The 21,817-nt window shown below is 32.0% G+C and overlaps 1 protein-coding gene and 1 pseudogene across 3 annotated transcripts in view; both read left to right on the forward strand.

The window, feature by feature from the left end:
- The first annotated feature begins 8,928 nt into the window (after positions 1 to 8,928).
- On the forward strand, positions 8,929 to 13,340 carry LOC145183240 (52 kDa repressor of the inhibitor of the protein kinase-like; annotated as a pseudogene).
- Positions 13,341 to 16,178: 2,838 nt separating this feature from the next.
- Positions 16,179 to 21,817, forward strand: part of LOC149885723 (adhesion G protein-coupled receptor L3-like) — a 36,425-nt gene continuing 30,786 nt past the window's right edge. For 2 of the 3 annotated variants that reach the window (XM_090092426.1, XM_090092427.1), the window contains exon 1: positions 19,555 to 19,771. Coding sequence is in view for 1 of the 3 variants with exons in the window: in XM_090092425.1 (XP_089948551.1) it covers position 17,519; positions 17,616 to 17,678 (64 nt within the window). In the remaining 2 variants the exon portion in view is untranslated. Of the gene's footprint in view, positions 17,520 to 17,615; positions 17,679 to 19,554; positions 19,772 to 21,817 lie in introns of those variants that run through there. The other variant, XM_090092425.1, reaches the window with a different exon arrangement.

Raw genomic sequence — 21,817 nt, forward strand, 5'->3', positions numbered from 1 at the left:
TTGTACTTTGGAAAAATGGAGGTGGAGGTGGATGGAAATGATATCGTTGTTGGAGGAGAAAGGTATAAAGGAACAAAGGGTCTTTGGGAGCTTATGACAGAATCTGATCCTCCAGACAAATGGAGCGACGTTAACGATGAAGATTTGCAAAACTATTCAAAAATTATTTTCAACACTGGTGCTATTTACTCGGGATCAAATCCAAACAAGCCAAAAGCCTCCAGAAGCGAAAAATACCGACAAATTATAAAGCCTCTTTGGGATAAATTTAAAAGTGAAACTAAAGTCAAAAAAGGTCATGGCGTGATTATTCTTCCGAGCGATCCGAACGCATTAGTTCAAAGGTTTACATTGAGTGTAGCTGCATGGCATGCTGGAAATAAAGAGTCAAGAAATGTGGCTGTTTCCATTTGCGATGAGCTGTTGAGACAAAATAGGATTAATAAAGACGAGTACAAGGCTATGATTGCGTATATCGATATGAAATAAAAAAAATCTATGGAAATAAAAATGATCGTTTATAGAAATAGATATGTGAAGAAGCATATTGTGGGTGGAAGTGGGATAATTGACACGCTTAAAAATTTCTTGAGAAGAGCAGCAGCTTCAAGCGCTTCAAGAGCAGCATCTACTTTGGCTAATAAAATTGCAAAAACCGAACTGGGGAGAGAAGCAATCATGGCTACTAAATCTGCAGGAAAAGAGTTAGCTTCTACAGCCATTTCCACTGCTAGAGATGTGGCTATTGATAAAGGTAAAAAGACCATTGAGAAATTGTATTCCAAGACTGGAACTCCAAAGCCACATGAAGCTGCAAAGAATGATCTCAACCTTAAAAGCAAAGAAATTATTTCAAGCATTGTTAACAGAGCAGCACCGATTATAGATGAATATTCTATGCTTGGATCAGGATTGTCGAAGAATAAAGCGATTAGAATACAAGACCTGGTAAAAAAAGGAAATGGGCTTTTGATTGCATGAGGATCCAAAAAAAATATTTTTTTCTTTGATGTATAAAAATGGCAAATTCCGATGTTTTAAATTTTACAGAAGAGATTATTGTTGATGAAGAAATTGAGAGATTTGAATTTCATGAATACGAACCAGTGAATAAGAATCTAAACGTGGATGGAGAAATAAGAATCAATATTGAGCAGCAAGATTTGTTCACGCTTCCATCTGAGGCGTACCTTTTGGTTGAAGGAAGACTTTTAAAAGCGGATGGAACTTCCTACGCTGATACAGACGTTGTTACTTTGGTTAACAACGGTATCATGCACATGTTCAGTCAGATTTCTTATCAGTTGTCGAATCAAGAGGTGGAGACCATTTACGATCCTGGACATGCTACCACCATGATTGGATACCTCAAATATCCAGTAGAGTTCCAAATTTCAGAGGGTATGAACCAGCTGTGGCAAAGAGACGTAACAGCTTTAGCAGATCTTGTCAACAACACTGGATATAAACAAAGACAAAATTACTGAAGAAAAAGGAACGTTTTCGTTCTGCATTCTTTTAAAGCACATTTTTGGATTTTGCGACGATTACGATAAAGTTCTCTATGGATTTAAGCATACACTTGCTCTTGTGAGAAAGAGCGATAGTGATGCTATTTTTAGAGCAGCTGCAACAGCTGCAGGAAAAGTGGATTTGACTAAATTGTCTTTGTTTATGCCTCATGTCACACCATCTGTTGTAACTAGTAACAATCTTTACAAAATCATTGAATCAAAAGTAGATGTTCCATTTTCGTTCAGATCTAGACAATGTGATACCATCGCTGTTCCTGTATCAAACAACTTTAGTTGGAGGTTAAGCGCAAGATCTGCTAGTGAAAGACCTAGGTATGTCATTGTTGGATTCCAAACCAATAAATCTAGAAGTCAAGAATTAAATCCTTCAGTCTTTGATCACTGCGATTTGAAAAACATATATGTCACCTTAAACAGTGAAAGGTATCCTGCTGTTGATTACAATTTAGACTTTAATAACAACAAATACCCAAGAGCTTATAGAGACGCATGCAAGTTTGACAATAGGCTTTATGGAATTAGCGAAATTATGGCTCAACCTAATTTATCTGCCTTAAATTATAGATTTATTTGTCCTCTTTTTGTTTTTAATGTAAGCAAGCAGGCTGAGAGGTTAAAAACTTCAGTGATAGATGTGCAAATAAAAGCTACATTTAACGCAAACGTTCCTGCAAACACTCAAGCCTTTGCTGTCCTCATTTCCGATAAATTGCTTAGGCTTAAATCAGATGGAAGCAGAATGAATATTGTTTATTAGGTGTTCTTCAAAATAATATTTTTTTTAATAAAAAAATGAGATATACGAAAAAGGATTTGAAAAAATTACTGAAAGAAAATGGTGTTTCCAAAACGTCTGACAATAAAATGTCGCTCATGATGCTTGCGGTTGAAAACAACTTGATTGATAAAAACGAATGGATTAAAGACGTGAAGGAAGATCGACCAGTGGGTAGACCGAAAAAGGATCTTAAAAATGGATTAAATCGGTTACAAGAAGAATAAAATGAAACAGTTTTTTCCGTTTTTTCTAGAATGTAGTATCAAAGAGACTGACGCAAATAAAAAAAGACATCTTGAGCTTCTTGCATTTGGAAAAACAGGTGTTTTTCGTGAATCTTTTTACGTCACTGAAAACGGAGATTTTAATGTTCCAAAAGAGTACAGTGATGGAGAGAGAGAAAAGCTTTACCGACTTGTATGGAGTGGCGAGACGGAATATTCACGAATGGAAAAGAAAATCAAAGAGCATCTCAGTACTTGGAAAGGCTTGTCTAAAGAAGAAAGGCTAAGAATGATTGACAAGTATGTGCTTGTTTTGGATTGCCATTTCGAGGATAAAAAAAAGATTTTTGGAGAATTAAAAAGCGCAATTTTAAATCATTCACTCGGTTCCAAAGACATTGTGTATGAAAACTTTAGAATACTTTGTATCCATGAAAATTCTTTGAATTTTTAAGATTCTTCAGATCTCAGAAATGAAAAAATCGAATTTGATTTAAATAAAATCTTAGCATAATAAAAGATGACTTACACAAGAAAGCTTTTGAAAAAATTACTGAAAGAAAATGGTGTTTCCAAAACGTCTGACAATAAAATGTCGCTCATGATGCTTGCGGTTGAAAACAACTTGATTAGTAAAGATGCATTTTTGGAAAACTCGAAAGAGGTGAGACCTGTTGGAAGACCTAGAAAATATGAGAAAAAAGAAAAGAAACCTCTTGATCCTAAATATGCGAGACTTGGTTTAATTAGAAATAATCCTTTAGGTTTGAGAATAACTCACGTTGATACTGGTGAGGTGGTAGAATACAAGTCTGCTTATGAATCGAAGAAAAAGACGGGACATAGCTGGCAGTACTTTGCGAGACGAAATGGAAAAGTAGTGGATGGAAACAAGTATGAGATTTTTAGCGCGAGAAGTTTTTAAATTCTTTTATATATTGAATTTAAAAATTTGAAAATGATATAAATAAAAATCTTGTGTTATTAAAATGGAAAACAAAACGGTGAAAGAATTGCGAGAAATTGCTAAAAAGCAAAATATTAAATATTATTACAAGTTGAGAAAGGAGGATCTTGTAAGGGCTTTGCAGCCTGCTGCTCCTCCTAGAGTTGTCGCTGCTTCTACTCGTAGACGAACGACTGAGGCAAGACCGTTGCCTGTTAATGAAAGACCTACCGTGGTTAGGTTTGTTAAACCACCTGTAAAAGTTTCTGTAAAACCGACAAAAGTTTCAATAAAGCCGACAAAAGTAAGGTTTGTTCCTTCCGCAGTGATAAAACCAGTCATCGCTCCAAAACCAGCGATCATCCCACCAAGACCTACTGTAGTAAAACCTCCTATTGCTCCGAAACCAATTCATTTGCAAAGACAGAATCACATCCTTGATGAGTCGGTTTTAGATTTAACACCTGTCATAACACCAAAACCAGTCATTCCACCTAGACCTTCATTTTTTTCAAGTCTGACGGCAGTTGCAAAAAGTGTGACGTTCTATGTTGCAACTAAGTTTAATGATATTAAAGAATGGATAGATCCCTACGTTCCTGAAGTAGTCAAGAAGAATGTAAACGAATCAGTGAAACAAATCGATGAAAAGATAAAGTCTATCAAATCACTTGTATTAAAAACAGTTTATAAACAGCCTGTGTCAAAACCATTTACAGTAAAGTTTAAAATGACTGAACATTCAGCGGAGCATGCTGTGAGACAATTTTCTTACAAGCCTTCTTCTCAATACCAAGACATTGCATCCTTTTTTAATTTGGTAAGAGAGTCTGCCATTCAAACCATGGAAGGAGAAAGGAATACAAAGGTAAGAATTATTTTAACGTGCGAAATGAAATCTGTAAGCATCATGACTGGTGAAGAAGTGACTCGGGAAGCAAACTTTTCATCCAACTCGGAAATTATTCTAGCGGCTACGGATTTAAGAACGTTAATAAGGCAAATGGAAGAAAAAATCTTGGAAAATAGTGTCAAATACAACAAGTTGGGATCTAATGGCTTCTTGTCCAAGATTTTAAAAATGGACATGAATTTTATCGACTATAGACCTCTCAGCGGTTCTTCCTACATGGAGCTACCTCCCAAGTTAAAAAACAAAAAGGCCATTGTCAACATGGAAAACAACGACAATGAATGCTTCAAGTGGTGCGTCACCAGAGCTCTAAACCTTAAAAATAGAGACAACGAAAGAATTGATGATGACTTGATTCTAAAATCAGAAGAGCTCGATTGGGATGGAATAAAATTTCCTGTTGATTACCATAAAATCGACAAGTTTGAAGTGAATAATCCTGAAATTAGCGTAAACGTCTATGAGTATGAAGAAAAAGCACCTCAACCTTTACGAGTATCTGATTTTATGGACCGAAAGCACTGTGTTGATTTGTTGTATATTTCAAACGAAGAAAACAGCCATTATTGTCTCATTAAAAATTTCAGTCGGTTTGCCGGTTCTTCAGCATCGAAAAAGCAACATAAAAGATATTTTTGCAGAAGGTGCATGCAAGGTTTTGGTCAAAAAGAAAAGCTTCAAATCCATCGAGAAGACTGCTATGATAATGCTCCAATGAGAATCGATCTTCCTAAAGAAGGGTCGACCCTTGAGTTTAAAAACTTTCAAAAGACATCCGTTTGTGGTCTATGCCGACTTTGAAAGTTTTATCAAGCCCATCGATGACAGCACTGAATATAATAATAAAGAATCGTACACCAAACAATATCAAAAGCATGTTCCAAGTTCCATCGTCTATTATATCAAATGCTACGACGAGACCATTTACAAGGGAAAGCTTGAAACGTACACAGCTGAAAGCGATGATGATGACGTGGCTAAAAAATTTATCACCAGGCTTGAAGCAGACCATAAAAAGATTTGGAACGACAGCGATTTACTTCAACAACAATGGGAAAAAAATAGAATAGAAACTGATGAGGACAAGAAGAAGTTTGAAGCTGCAACTGAATGTCACATTTGCAATAAAGATCTTAACGGTGATAAAGTATGGGATCACTGTCATTTGACTGGAAAATACCGTGGTGCTGCTCACAAACAATGCAACTTGGATTATCAAATTCCAAAATTTATTCCAGTTGCCTTTCATAACTTGTCTGGCTACGACTGTCATTTATTCATCAAGAAATTAGGTGGAAAGCTCAATTGCATACCCAACAACGAAGAAAATTACATCAGCTTCTCGAAGAAAATTAAAGTAAGAGACTTTATCAATAAAAAAGGTAAACTTCAAGGAGTTTGGAAAGAAATTAGGTTTATTGACACCACCAGATTCATGTCTGACAAATTAGAAAAATTGGCTAAAAATCTAACCGACGATCAATGCAAAAACGTTAAAAAATATTTTTCTGAAGATAAACAGTTCAACTTGATAAGAAAAAAAGGCATTTACCCTTACGAATGGGTAGACTCGGTTAAAAAGTTTTCCGAAACGCAATTGCCGCCAAAAGAATCCTTTTATTCCAAACTGGAAGATGAACCAGCAAAGAGGAAGACTACGCGCATGCACAAAACGTTTGGAAAGTATTTGGATGTGAAACCTTTAAAGATTACCACGAGCTATACAACAAGTCTGACGTGCTGATTCTTGCAGATGCCTTTGAAAATTTTAGAGACGTATGCATAAAATGTTACGGTCTTGATCCCGCCTGGTATTACACCTCTCCTGGATTAGCCTGGGACGCCATGTTAAAGAAAACTAAAATTAAATTGGAATTGATAACCGATATTGACATGCTCAACATGATCCGAAAAGGAATACGCGGTGGAATCAGCATGATCTCCAACCGACTTGGAAATGCTAACAACAAATACATGGACAAATATGATACCTCACAACCATCGAAATTCCTTCAGTATTTAGACGCCAACAATTTATACGGATGGGCCATGAGCAAACCTCTTCCCGTTGGAGGATTCAGATGGATGAATGATCTTCAAAATTGGCACAGCATGCCATGCATTCTTGAAGTCGATTTGAGCTATCCTGATGAGCTTCACGATTTACACAACGACTACCCTTTGGCTCCTGAAAGATTAACCATTGGAAAAGTTGACAAACTCGTTCCAAATTTAAACAACAAAGAAAAATACGTCGTTCATCATGAAAACCTAAAACTCTATGAACGATTGGGCTTGGTCATCACCAAAATTCATCGAGGAATCACCTTTAGAGAAGAACCTTTCATGAAAGAATACATTGACCTCAACACCAATGAGAGAAAAGAAGCTACCAACGAATCTGATAAGGATTTTTTCAAACTCATGAACAACTCTGTCTTTGGAAAAACAATGGAAAATATTCTTAAGCGCGTTGATGTCAGACTCATCACCACTAAAAAAGAAGCTTTAAAATTATCCAAAGCCCCTCGCTATAAACGAAACACCATTTTTGATGAAAACTTAATCGCAATTCACATGGAAAAAACAAAATGCTTTTACGATAAACCTGTTTACTTGGGAATGAGCATCCTCGATTTGAGCAAAACTTTGAAGTTTGATTTCCATTACGGTTACATCAAACCTAAATACGGTGATAAAGCCAAGCTGCTCATGACCGACACTGAATCACTTTTTTACGAAATCGAAACGGATGATTTTTTCAAAGACATTTCAAACGATCTTAAAAACATGTTTGACACGAGCAACTTTTCTAATAACCATCCTGCCATTGAAAACGTTGGCTTTGAAGTAGGATTAAATAATAAGACCATCGGCATGTTCAAAGACGAAGCCGGAGGAAAAATAATTAAAGAGTTTGTTGGACTTAGACCCAAGCTCTACTCTTACAAAATCACTAAAGATGAATACAAAAAATGCAAAGGGATGAAAAAGAACGTGGTCAAAAATAAGATTACTCACCAACATTTTAAAGACTGCTTATTGACTGGAAATGAACAACTTGCAACTATGAACGTTTTCAGATCTCATCTTCACGATATCTACACTGAAGAAATTAACAAAGTTGCACTCAGCGCAAAAGATGACAAAAGAATCCTATTGTATGATCACACCACATTGGCTATTGGACACTACAAGGTAAGAAAATAAAAAGGTATGAAAAATTTAGTTTATTTGAAACAAATTCTTCGAATTTTTACGCATCTTAAAAGATACACAAATGATTATTTTTATACTTCTTTACACATCCGCCATCTTGGAAAAAAAAACAGTGAACCCCCCATTACGCTATCCATGCGCCAGAACACTAATTAAAAACACAGCAAGAAGTTTTATTAATTCCTTAATGTCACCCTATGCAACGATATACGTATACTCCCATACTTAAGGGGTATCAATGCGCCAGAATCGGCCTTTTATAGTAGTATAGTCTGCAGGCGCGGATTTAAGGGGTGGCCATTGTGGCAATGGCCACATTGTTTGAAACCCAACTGATTTTTAAGAAAATATTCCTAATATTTATTAAAGATCTGTTAAAACCTTTGGGATTAAATATGGAAATATTTTAGGGATATACTAAGTTATTGAAAAGAATTTGAAAATATTTTGTAAGACTTGGATTACAATTTGTTGTCTAGCGACGGATTGAAGTTTGTTGGCCATACAGCTTAAATTTAACTGCAGCCAAATTAGTTTTGGGTTTTTGCGCTTAAGTAATATCTCTAAAAATTGAAATTTGTCTGCGGTAATTTACGGATTTTGGTTATAGAGGTTCCTGCCATGCCCACAACAGTTCTTATTATACGTTACCGATATTTTATTCAATCAATAAATGCTGTGAAAAAGTATTAAAGTATTAATCTTTTATCGAAATTTCAACCATGAAAATAAAACTTGGCCACATAGTTGGTTTTAACGTGTCCGATTTTAAAAAATATGCTGTTAAATTGGATCTAACGAATACAGGTTATTATTCGCTACCGTGAGATTATCATAAATTTTTCTCAATTTCTTCTTCAGAAACAAAGATAACTTGGCTTTTGTCATTTGATTTTTTAAATATAATAAAATATGAATCCATATTTTTTCTTTAGAACTTTCTTTTACTATTTTTAATTCAAATAATATAACAAAATAAACCCAAAAATTCCTGATGTTAGAAACATGAACAGTTTAGACCTTCATTGCATTATTTTCTTTCATTTCTTTTCTTTGAGAATTCAATCCATTCTTAATAGACTTTTTTTTTCTTTTTTTTTAGCTATTTAACTAGTTATTGGTTAATCTTATTATTAAACAAACAAGTCACTAAAATTATGTAAATGACTAGTTTGTTTAGTAATAACTAAATCACTTGCATAATATATAAATGATTTGGTTGTTTAATAAAAATTTATGGTGTATACTAAAATTACTCTAATTTTTTTATTATTAACATTACTTTTCAGCAAATATTGTTTTTTTGAGTCAGAACTGCTGAAGATGGAAATTGTCTTTACAGCTTAGTCTCGTTGATTTTAAATGACAGTAAGCATACTTCAAAAATTCTAAGACGGCTAACGTCAATTGAGATATTTGAAAACATAAACTTTTACGCTTGGTGTAGTTATTTTTTGAGTTATTTTAATCAACATAGATCAGAATATTCTCAGCTTGCTAGTTTGTTTTTTATAGCTGTGTCATTTAAATGCTCTGATTTTCAACAATTAATGATAATATGATTTCAGAACTTCTTTTGAAAGAAGTATATTTAAATTACTTTGATAAAACATTTTCATCGTTTATTTGCCTAATACCATTATCTAGTGTTATAAAGCAACCTATTAAATCTGTCTATCCTGAAATTGGTTTTAAAAAGTACTATAGCTTTTAAACACTGTTATAAAGCTTTGTATCCAAAAATTAAATAGTCCAATAAATATTTTGTGGTACAATTTAGATAAAACAAAAAACAAGTGTTTTATGTTTCAACCCAAATCATTTTGTAAAACTGATTAAAGATCTTCCAAACAAACAACCAGCTTTTTTAATGAGTGATTCAACTTTACCTAGTATCAAAAGAAAACAAATTTCAAAGACAAAGAAGTTTTTCAGCAACAGAGAATAAAATACAAAAAACAATTCAGTCTAAACTATCTTTTCTTACTGTTTCCAGGAACGCTTCAGATTTAGATAAGTTGGATAATTGTAATAAAATAGTTAAAACTGAAGTAATTGTTTTAAAAGACATCAACAGCAGTGATAAAAACACTATTGACTCTTATGTTCCACTTAAGGAAAACATGGTTGCTGATGTTAGTTTATTAAATACAAATCAGCTAGCATCCTATTCAATTTATGATGTTTCTTCATACCATCTACAGGGTGAAAAATTAAAATCAGGAACAAATGATAATGAGCTGTTTTCTCTAATTAGTAATGTCTGGATTCCAGATAAATGCTTCCTTTTCCCCTTAACAGGTAAAAGCAGAAAAAGACATTTTTTCTTAAAATGGTTAGATGAGTTTTCTTGGCTTTGTTATTTAAAAATTGAGGATGGTGCATATTATCTTCCTTGCACTCCTTTTTGGTCCAAGTTCACCAAACAAATATGCCTTACGTAAGTTGTTCAAAGAACCATTCAATACCTGGCGTAATGCTGTAAAAGTTTTCAATGATCATGAGAAAACTGTTGACGGATTACACATCAAATCCATGGATTGTTATAATATGCTTTTATCTAGAGCCAAAAATAACACTTTGCCTATTAAAATTTCTCTAGATATTTCTAGAAAGCAGCTTATAGAGGAAAATAAAAAAAAACTTGCGACAATTGTTAAGACACTAATGTTTTTGGGTTGAAATGATATGCCTTTACGAGGTCATAGAGATGATAGAAATTATTAAGGAGAAATTGGAGAACCTTCAAAAATTACAGGGTTGGGTAATTTTGTTGAGCTTTTAAACTTTAGAGTTGATGCAGGTGATTTAATTCTAAAGGAGCATCTTCTCTCTACCCCAAAAAACTCTACATATATTTCAAAGACCTCTCAAAATGAGTTGATTGAGTGTTGTGGAAATGCTATTGAAGAGATTCTAATAAATGATATTAAAAAAAGCAAGTACTACTCTATTATAGGAGATGAGGCTTCAGAGTGTGCATTGTTAGAACAACTTTTTATTGTCATACGTTATGTTGACATGAACAGTAGTATTAAGGAAGTTTTTTTACGCTTTTTAGAATGCAAAACAGGGACAAGTGGTTTAAATAACGGGTGATGCGGAAGTTATCGGACAAATCCTAATTTCATTATTTGAGCTTAATAATTAGTTTTTGTGGTTTTATGCGTAGGCATAAACGTTCTATAAAATATAAACTTTATTATTTGAAACACAGTTATTTAAAATGAGGTTAAATGCAGCTGAACGAGAATCTTTTCGAAAGCGACTAAAAATGTTTTTTGTAAATAAACCTAATATAAAAAAAAAAAAAAAAATCGTAAATCATTTTGAAAAGGAAGGATTTGCTCGAAGTACAATATATGATAACCTAAAAAGACTTGAAACTGTTCAATCGTTTTCTGATAGAAAGCACCCTGGTCGTCGGACATCCTGGACTAGAGAAAAGAAAGCCGAATTAACGAGACTTGTCAACAATCGAAAAGGGGTCAGTCAGAGAAAAATAGGTATTAAGTTCGGTGTAAATCAATCGACAATTGGTCGTCAGTTAAAAAAAATGAATATTAAATATAGAAAACGTGAAAAGACTCCAAAATACACTTTAGAACAACAAATAAAGGCAAAGAAAAGAAGCAGGAAACTAGTTAATCAACTCTATAACACAAAATTGCTTTTAGTCATCGATGACGAAAAATACTTTTACTTTGCAGGGGACAACATGCCTGGAAGTTCTGGATACTACACAAACAACAAAAAGACATCCCCAGAAAGTGTTCGTTTTATAGGAAAAGAGAAATTTCCAAAAAAATTATTAATGTGGATAGCCATATCTGACCGTGGTATGTCCGAACCATTGTTTCGCATTTCCAAGGCTGTAGCGATCAATTCATCAATCTATATTAATGAATGTTTAGAAAAACGACTACTTCCATTTATTCACAAGTATCATGGAGACTTTAACTATTTATTTTGGCCAGATTTAGCAAGTTCTCATTATTCTAAAGATTCTCTAAATTGGATGGACCAATATGTCTATTACGTTGATAAAGAATCCAATCCCCCAAATGTGCCTCAAGCACGACCAGTTGAAAATTTTTGGGGACATTTGGCACAGAAGGTTTACGAAGGAGATTGGCAAGCTTCAACAGAGCAAGTTTTGATTGATCGCATTAAACTAAAACTACAAGAAATTGATTTAAACTTTTTACAGTCGCATATGAAAGGCGTCAGAGCAAAATTTGAGATCAATTGCAGATGGTGGTGTTTTTTCATATAAAAAATAATATATTTTTATTAAAAGACAAATGCTTTATTTAAAAAAAATATAATAGTAGTTTGTTTTTTTATTTATAAATAAGTTATTGAAGTTTTTATTTTGTCCGATAACTTCCGCATCACCCGTTATAGCTACCAACATTCTTGAAACTTTGAAAGAATTTGGTTTAGATATAAAAAATTGCAGAGGCCAGTCTTATGATGGAGCTGCTTCAATGTCAGGTGAAAACAAAGGTGTTTCATCTCTTATAAAAAAAAATCAATCCAATGGCATTATTTGTCCACTGTGACTCACATAAACTTAGTTTAATTGTTGGCTAGAGTTGCCAAATCCAGCAAGTAAAAAGTTTGCTTGAGCAAGTTAAAGACATATCTTATTTTTTTAACTTGTCTCCTAAAAGAAGTAATTGTTTAAAAAAATACCTACTTCCTGGTCAGGCAAAACTTATTGACACATGTCGAACTCGGTGGGTACAAAAGCTTTGTGGACTTGATGTGTTTTTTGATAATTATTCAGCAGTTTTTTCTGCTTTTGAAGAAATGGAAGACAATAATTTAAAAGAATTTAATAAAGAAACATTTTCAAAAGCATCTTCTTTTATGAATTTGTTGACAAATTTTTCTTTTACTGTTTCTTTAGTTTTAACTAAACAGCTTCTGGATTACTTTTATGGAATTTCCATCACCTTTCAAACTAAATCTTTCGATATTTCCCAGCAAGTAGATGAAATTCAAAATTTGACTAAACATTTAAAAGAAATACAGAGAAATGATGATGCTTACCATGACAAATGGTATAAAATTGCTCTTGAATTGGCAAAAACATTTGATGTTGATGAAAAAAAACCTTGAACATGTGGTGTTCAGAAGCATAGAGATAATCAAATATGTGATGGTTATTTTAAAGTTTCTATTACATTGCCTCTTGTGAATCATCTTCTCAATGAACTAGAAAACAGATTTGATGTTGAGAGCATGATTGTTAATAATGGTCTATGTGCTATTCCTGCTTACTTAGTAGAGCAATATTTTAGATCTTGCCCATGGAAAGAAAAGTTCTTAATTTTTTTGGATTTTTTATAAATCAGATCTTCCTCATTTCTCATCAATTTATGCCGAATAAGAGTTATGGAAGGAATTTTGGAAAGAAAAGACAGTATTACCATCCACTATTTCTGATACATTAAAGTTCATGGATATCAGAGGCTTTCCAAACATTTTAGAGGCTTTTCTTTTACTTGCTACAATACCAACCACAACTTGTGTGTGTAAAAGGTCAATATCTACTCTTAGGAGAATAAAAACTTACACCAGGAGTACGATGTCTGAAAATAGATTGAATGGACTTGTATTAATGTCTATTCATCAGGAAATAGTTCCAGATATTAGCAGAGTTATTGAAATTTTTGCATCCAAAGGAGACAGAAAATTAGAGTTAATATTTAAATGATGAGTAAACTTAGAATACTTCACTTAAACTGCCTATCAAGAAAAGAAAAGAATCCAGAAATGGAGGGCTAACCTTAGGCAACATAACTAATACTTTACTTAACCTGCCTATCAAGAAAAGGAAAGAATCCAGAAATGGAGGGCTAACCTTAGGCAACATAACTAATACTTTACTTAACCTGCCTATCAAGAAAAGGAAAGAATCCAGAAATGGAGGGCTTACCATAGGCAACACAACAGTTTACAGATGGAGTGCAAAGCCCTATGGCTTACCTTCGCTTTGGTGCACTTCGTTAAATAAGTTAGAAAAGTATTACATGTCTAATTAATTAACTAAATAGCCAAGGCAACATTTTGAATAACTTTGTTATTAACAGGATAACTAAAAACAATACAAAACAACACTCTACCGAGCTTGACTCGACTATTTAGCATAGCATTCCATTAGCAAAGTTGTATTGAATAAACACATTAGGTGAACAGACTTTAATAACAGGTAAAAAGTTATTTTTTAAAAAAGTGAATTTTATCTGTTTTTGCAAGTCCACTCCTCATATATGAAATTATTTTACCTCTAAAAATTAAAATATTCTCTAATGATTTTTTAATATGCATGTGTTCTTGGATTGCACAATTAATTAGGAACTTGATATAATGATATTATTTTTTGTAAGTCTACAAGTATAATGTAAATAATCTTTAAGGCCTACCGACAAGGGTTCCTTATATTCCATGAAAAAGTCCTTATAGAAAAATTTGGAAGGCTTTATCAACGAAGTTTTTAGCCACACGTAAAAAATTATTGTACTTCAAGTGCAATCTCAACTGGTTAAATCTGGGATGGTTAAGTAGAGAAGAAAACAAATTAAGTCTCCCTATGATTTTAAGTAAAAAAAGTTATAAAAGTGACGCCCATGGGCATAACTTATACTCACAAGCCCTTCCCACAGGAACACCAAAAGTAAAGTAGGTTATCCCAAATTGGGCCACACAGTTACAAATTCCTGGATCCGCCCCTGGTTTGTCTTTTTCTAGTTTGAATTTTAGATTTATTTTATAAATATATTTGTATAAATTAGATTTTTTTACAAATAAATTCAACAATGCAAAACTGCTTCAGCAAATTGTAAAAACGAAAATATAATTGTAAATTGATGTGGCTTCCTCAGTCATGGAATATATATATATATATATATATATATATCGCGAGGTTAGAATTATTTTGTTCTATCTCCAAGTTTAAACGTTGGGAGAAAGTTTTTGATTTTTTCTAAAAGTTAAATTTGTTTAGAGTTTTAGCATTTATTTTTAAAGAAACATCAACTTATGCTTTAAATAATTTATGTTTAAGCAAATTATTTAGAAAAAAATGATAAAATAATGTGTATTTTAAAAGTTATTATGACTAACTAAAATTAGTAACTCATTTTCTCCCAACTTTTAAAATTGGAGATAGAACAAAAAAAATTCCAACCTCGCGATATATATATATATATATATATATATATATATATATATATATATATATATATATATATATATATATATATATATATATATATATATATATATATATATATATATATATATATATATATATATGTACAGGTTTAGTAAATTTCTAAAAAATAATAAAATAAACGTTTTGCAAATTTCTAGTAATAGGTTTATTTATTTTTCGTATTAAAAAGAAAGTCTGCAAAATTAATTAAATTGTTAAAGTAAACTTGCCTTTCAATTTATTATAAAGATAAACTTTCATAGAGAACTTAAGTCTCAAATACTAAGTTTACTAAAGTCTAAAGTTTACTTTAGCTGAATATTTCAAAGTATTGGTCATGAAAAGTTTTAAGACAAAGTTTCGTATGTAGTCGCATTACTTAAGTTATGCGTTAATTTGTGCACGCTTAATACCATTACTTTTGCGCATTCACAGAACAAGCCATTTTATTGAGTGTTCGCGGACATCAACCGATTATGTTTTTCTATGGAGCATAAGTTCATTTATATTAATTGTCTGACCGACATCGGGCCGATGAAGTAAAAAGATGCCGATCTAATGCTGATGTAAAACATGTCGCCAAGACATCGGGCCGATGTCCATGTTTTATCTGGGATGATACATAATTCCACTTTGACAGTCGCGCTCGGCAGTCGAGGCGGTTTCACGTCTTTAGCTCATTTTCTCACTCAATTTTTTTCGATCTTTAAAACTTTTTAAAAAAATTTTTAACATCTCTTAAGCTTTTAGGTAAATGAGAGGAAAATTCAAATCCTTTTATATTAAGGAGTGATTTAAAAGAGGACTTAATCTTATGAACAGCTGAAAAAACCCGATAAATGGGTAACCCGTTTCAGCGCTAGTCATCTTCTCAACTAAGCTATTCTATTGAGCTAAAGAAAAGTAGGTATTTATTAAACTTTTTTTGTTCTAAGGTTAGGCTTATCTGTTTTTTATGAAAGTTAACAAAGGTAAATCCGTGTTTAGTTCTTACGTTGAGAGGAATGCTTTTATGTTCTTATTCAGTTCTAAAGTACATCATTAGTGTTTTAGCTGTTTTAAACTAATATTCTTTTGATATTTTAAGCTTAACTTTTAAAGTACTTTGTGGGCAAACTTTAAAGTTTGGGGAAAAATGAAAAGGGATATTTGCTGGTAGAAATTAGGAAAGAGGTCATTTTGATTAGATTAAAGAAGCGCTTTTGTTAATCTTGTTCCTAACGTTTTAGTAAAAGTGTCAAGTGTAAAGAGAGAAGCAAGATAAAAGTGTCATTGTTAACGGAGCGGTAAAAAGAGGTGGGCGAGGGCAAGAAAGATTGAAGGAGAGAGATCAAAATTACATACACTTAAACAATGCGAGGACGAAGTCTGAAGGCAAGGATATCAGAAGTTAAAAGATAAGCTTTTACTAATTTCCATATTTTATTATCATGTAATAATGCAAAATATGAAAATAAAATATGCAAATAGTAAAATATGCAAAAAAGTATCAATAAAAAGAGGAATGGGTTTTTTTTAATGTTCGAAAGAAGGTAAAAGATGTTGATCGAGTGTTTAGAGAAATTAATGAAATTGGAGGAGCTCCATAAAAAAGTACTTGTACAAATTGAACAAGGGTATATGAAATACCTGTGTGTAAGTTTTCTTTATCAAGAATATGGCAAGAAGAGATAAGAAAATCCAAACCTATAATGAAATGAATTTTAGGCAACATTACTAATACTTTACTTGCAAAGTTTTTGTCTGCATAAACTTTATAAATCAGACTATTTCACTAATTTCAATATAAAATAAAAAATACTGATTTAAAATCAATAAAATCATTCTTTTACGCAATTACTTAAGTATGATTGGTAAAGATCGTATAGCAGACTTTTATATCATAATCCAAGTCGTAAACCAATTAACTCTGTTACAGATTGCGGCAATGAGAGAGGAATAAACAAACTTTTGAAAGTTTTCTATCCACCAATCATGTGAGAATTAATCTGCCAAAAGGATTTTTCTCTGAAATAATTGTCAGAATATTGAATTCGCATAAAAGATCAAGATTACTAAATAAATTTTTTTTTAGAAACTTGACCAGATTTGAAATTTTTATTAGCGTATTTGGATCTCAGCCAGAAAAATTTCTTTTTATGATGATTCACCTTTGTTAAGGTTTTAATAATCTGAATAAACTTACAAATCAAGTTTTTTGACGAAGTTGCATAGAGCGTAAAAATTTAAGTCATTTTTTGGAATATTCAAATAAGAAAAAAGCATTTGTATATTAAAAGAGAGTCATGAAAAGAAGTAACAGATGAATGGTTTTTAATCTTAGATTTTTATTTTCCTTTTAGAAATTACTTTTTTTTGAAAATAATACCTCTGATATAGAGGTTTAAGTTTATAGCTATTACTAAAGTCTTCAGATTTCAAATTCATTTGTTTGGTGTTTGATTACAAACTTAGTGCTAACAAAATTATTTTCATGTTAGATTGCACATCCTAGGCATTTTTAAAATTAAAGCTATTTAAACTATTGTGCTTCCAGGATTAAAAATCATTTGCAGAAATAAAAAACGTTTTAGTTGGAATTAACAGTTTTGGAGCCTTTGGATGTTGCTGCTTGAAAATTGTTTTCCGATAGAAAGTTAAAGACGCAAAAAATTGATTAAATAAAAGCTGTAATAAAAAGTAGGCTAACTCCCTTTTAATTTATATAAAATAAATTATCATAATGAACACTTTAGATGGTACTAATTCAATATTTATTGTGTAAATGATTTTTAGTGATTCATATATGGAAACTTAAAATTTGGTGTATCTTGACCATGGTAAGCGTATTATCAGCTGGTAAGTTACGTTTTTTATGCTTAAATATATATTTTTTCAGGACGTCTTACATTATAGACATAAGATATGTAGCGTTAAGTGTATTAGTGCATTTTTTTTTTGATTATTTGGTAGTAATGAGAAATGAAAGGCACAAAATAACATCTTAAGAATCTTAAACCAAAATAAGAACCAGATTGTTGTAAAAGTTAAGCAAGCAAAATGGTTATTTTGATAAAATACTCATTAAAATAACCATTAAAGTTAAAGAAAAAAAAAAGAACGACATTTCATTTCACTGCAAGCGTCGCTCGTATTAAAATCCTCAATGAAATATATATTTATTCCGGTGATAATAACTTCACTGATCAAATATGTTCTCTCATACATTTAACGCAGTTTGTCTATTATCATAACATCCTGTTCTTTGACTGAGGAACGTTTTATCCAAGTAGGCGAAACAGGGGCTAGTTGGCTACTTTTTTGAGGATATAAAAAATGCAGTTGAAAAGAATATGTTTCTTCAATTAGCCCTAAACATTTAGACTTTCCTAAAGTTGAAAAAAAGAATTATAAATAAAAAGAAGGGAAGGAAAGAATGTCAATCTATGATTGCACAGACATTCTTGAGAAAGATTAAATTGAGGAAAGGCCCATTAGAATGCAATAGAATGTTAGGAAAACTTACCAAAGAACTAAAAGCCATATTACAGAATAATAATACAAAACTAATTAAAAGCGACTAAAATTAAAGCTTCTTTCATAAAATTTTTTAAAATTTCTTAAAATTTTTGCTTTTAAAGTAGTTCTTCTTTGCACTCAAAGCATTGTAACTAATTAGCAAAAATACTTAACTCAAAAGTTTACATTCGAGTTTTATATTGAATAGGATTTCTGAATCGAAAAAACTAAATCCGAAAATGCACGATTTTTTTTCTCATGTATTCGAGTCCGATATCCGTTCAATGTATCCGATATCCATTAAAAAATTTTTTAAAACGTATAGTTTCTTGAATATTTAAAATTTAAGTTTCAAATCAAATATTCGTAAAATGTAAAGGATATTGTAATTTCACATTAAAAAAAAAAAAATAGTCTTTAATTATGCGTAAACACTAGGGTGGTTCAAAAATAGGTCATTGTAAAATTTCAACTAGAGTGGAAATTTATAAGGTGCCCAGATATTGGTTTTATATATATATATATTTTTTTTTCTTTTTTTTTGTTCATGTTCAAGGGTGGCCCACGGGCCCTAAACCTTTTAATTTTGATGATTTTTGTAGATTTTTCAGAAATTTCAACGCCCGTGGGCCACACTAAAACATTGGGAAAAAAAAAATTATCAGTAAACTCAGAATGAGTAATAGAAACAAATAAAAATGCACTCTTAATAAAGTTTTTTATGTAAAAATTCTGAATTAACCTGATAAAAATTAGGAAAACCGAATATTTTGCTTTTTTAATCATTTTCATTTGTAATTTCAATCATTTTCTTATGATAACATTTTTATCATTTTTTACAGTTAAACCAAAAGTTTTAAATATCATACCACAATATTGCATTTTACATATAAGTTTGAGAAAATATTTCCTACATAAGTATGTAAAACTTATCAACATATATGACAAACGGGCGCTACTGACACTTTCTCTCCTCTCCCCCCCCCCCCCTCCTATTGATTCAGGAACTGGAGAACAGCAGCTCATTGCTATTTATGATCTCTATATGCTATTTAGAGAATTATGGTCTCACTAACCAAGTACAATGTATCTGTTTTGATACCACTGCATCAAACACCGGAAGGCTCCAAGGTGTAAATACTAGAATGTCAAAAAAGTTCGGACGGCCACTTCTTCTCCTTGCCTGCCGGCATGTTCTGGAGCCATGTTCTGGAGCGTCACATTACTCACTTCTGTAAGATGTACCCAAGTAGTAAATCTACAGGACCAGATAACCAGCTGTTCAAAAAAATCAAGTCAGCCTGGAATGATTTAGAGAAAGTTATACTGCCCCTGTAGAGAATAAAACTCCACCTGAAACCTGGATAAACCAACAGCAACAGGAATCTGAACAGTTCTACAGAGGTTTAATTAACAATAAGACATACAAGAAGGTAAAATGAATCATTCATTCTAGTACATTATTTTTCTGTTAACTATTTTTGCATGTATTTAATGTTTAAAAACAATAATTAATAAAATACAGGATGGGTAATCAAGAAAAGATTACCAGGAGTTAGTTGAGCTCTCTTTGATGATTGTTACTAAGGAGAAGAGGTTCAGGTTTTATATGCCTGGACCTGTACACCAAGCCAGGTTCATGGCTAAAGCCATGATCACATTCCTGGTACTCGATCACATTCCTGGTCTAACTAAACAGAATAAAGAGGAAACATCTGATATGGCTATGTTTGTCAGTATATTTAATGCTAAATGGTTCCTTAGAGTTGAGTTGCCAGCTGCTTCCCATATCAGGTAAAAATAATAAAGGTTCAGTATAAAAATGAAAATAAAAACAAGTAAACTATAATGATAGAATATTGCTTATTTACGTTAAATTTTCTATAGGATATAAAAGCCCTCTGGGAAATGAAGAGGTTTATAGAAACAAATCTTCCTGGAGCTACTGAAGTAGTCCGATCAATTTCAAAGCATGACTGCTACTTAAGTCCAGTTCTAGTTGTGTTTGCTTTAGCTGATAAGAATTACCCTGATAGAGACGAGTTAGCTCAGAAACTCTACAGTACTCATTTGGACAGACCCAATGTCTTCAAAATGGAGCGTATTGAAGTAGATAAGAAGGCTCTTCACTCACTAGACTAATCCCAAGATCAGCTCCATCCCTAGCATCTCTTGTTAATGAGCAATCTTGGCTAATCTTTGATAAGATTGGCCATGGGAAGGGGGAAGTGCAGTGGCTTAAAACCCCTTCACAAATCTGGGAGCTGAATGATTTTTATCTTGAGTTTCAGACTACCATCAAATTTCTAGATGTAGTCAATGATTCTTCTGAGAGAGCTATCAAATTGGTTTAGGAGCTTATTATGAAATCCAATAAGTAGGAAAAGAGGCAAAATATGTTCTTGTTTAACCATCTCTACAAGAGAAGTAAACAAGGATCCAAGAAGAGCGATCTTTCAGCAAATGCTACTTTCAGCATTATTTGACTTTTTAGTCAACGAAACTGTACCATGATCAACAAAAAAAAAGGATTTTTTAAAAATATTTTCTCAAACTTATATATAAAATGCAATAATAAATTTTGAATTGAATAGTTTGAAGAAGTTAATCGACATTAACAGAACATAAATAAACTGTTTGTTAGTTACTTTTCAACAACTCTCTGATGTCTCAAAACAGCTAGCATGTTCTTTAAAGAACTTTAAAAAGATAAAAAAATTTATTTTCGCACAGAAAAAATAGGAATACACCGCTAACAAAGACATCCGCACCGACATCCAGTAATAAATTGAACAGTCTTTAGGCGCAACTTAACTATGGGATCAATAAATCACTCATTCCCGCAGTTTAATCCTTCTCGTAGCTTACTTCTACCCGTCCTCCCTAATGAAATTTTAACTAAAATACAAAATCACCAGCATTGAGGATCCAACCTCTACAATAAAACTGTCAGCTTCCAATATTGAAAGAAAGTTAAAGAAATTGAATTTAAATGCGCACTCTATATGCAGACTGTGATAAGCTTTACAAAAATTTTTATTTCGTGTTGTTCAAGTTTCATTAAATGTTAGGTTTTACAATAAATTGTTACCATCTAATTTGGAATAATTTATTTAAACCCTCATAACTTTGAGATTTTTATTCTGTCAAAGGTTATAAAGAATTATTCAGCCAAAATATGCTTTACTTTCAGCCAAATCTAGTGAAGCATAATGCTTATTATCAACCGATCTTTGAATGTTAAAAACACAGTATTTAACTGTTAAGCAACTTTCAAAATCAATGTTTTTGAGTTTAAAACTTTGCTTAAGCAATTTGTCTGATGACCTTTTTTTAATGCAAATTGCTAATTGAACTTTGTTTTAAATCTATTTTTAAAATCGACCCTAATAGTGTCAATTAATATGGGGAGGAAATAAAGATTTTTCGAAAATTATTTGGATATTAATACATATAGGCAAATTTGATGACCAATTTTG

Source organism: Hydra viridissima, unplaced genomic scaffold (genome assembly GCF_058129835.1).
Source record: "Hydra viridissima isolate aposymbiotic clone 2 unplaced genomic scaffold, HvirCarnegie_v1 scaffold_7, whole genome shotgun sequence".
Lineage (NCBI taxonomy): Eukaryota > Metazoa > Cnidaria > Hydrozoa > Anthoathecata > Hydridae > Hydra > Hydra viridissima.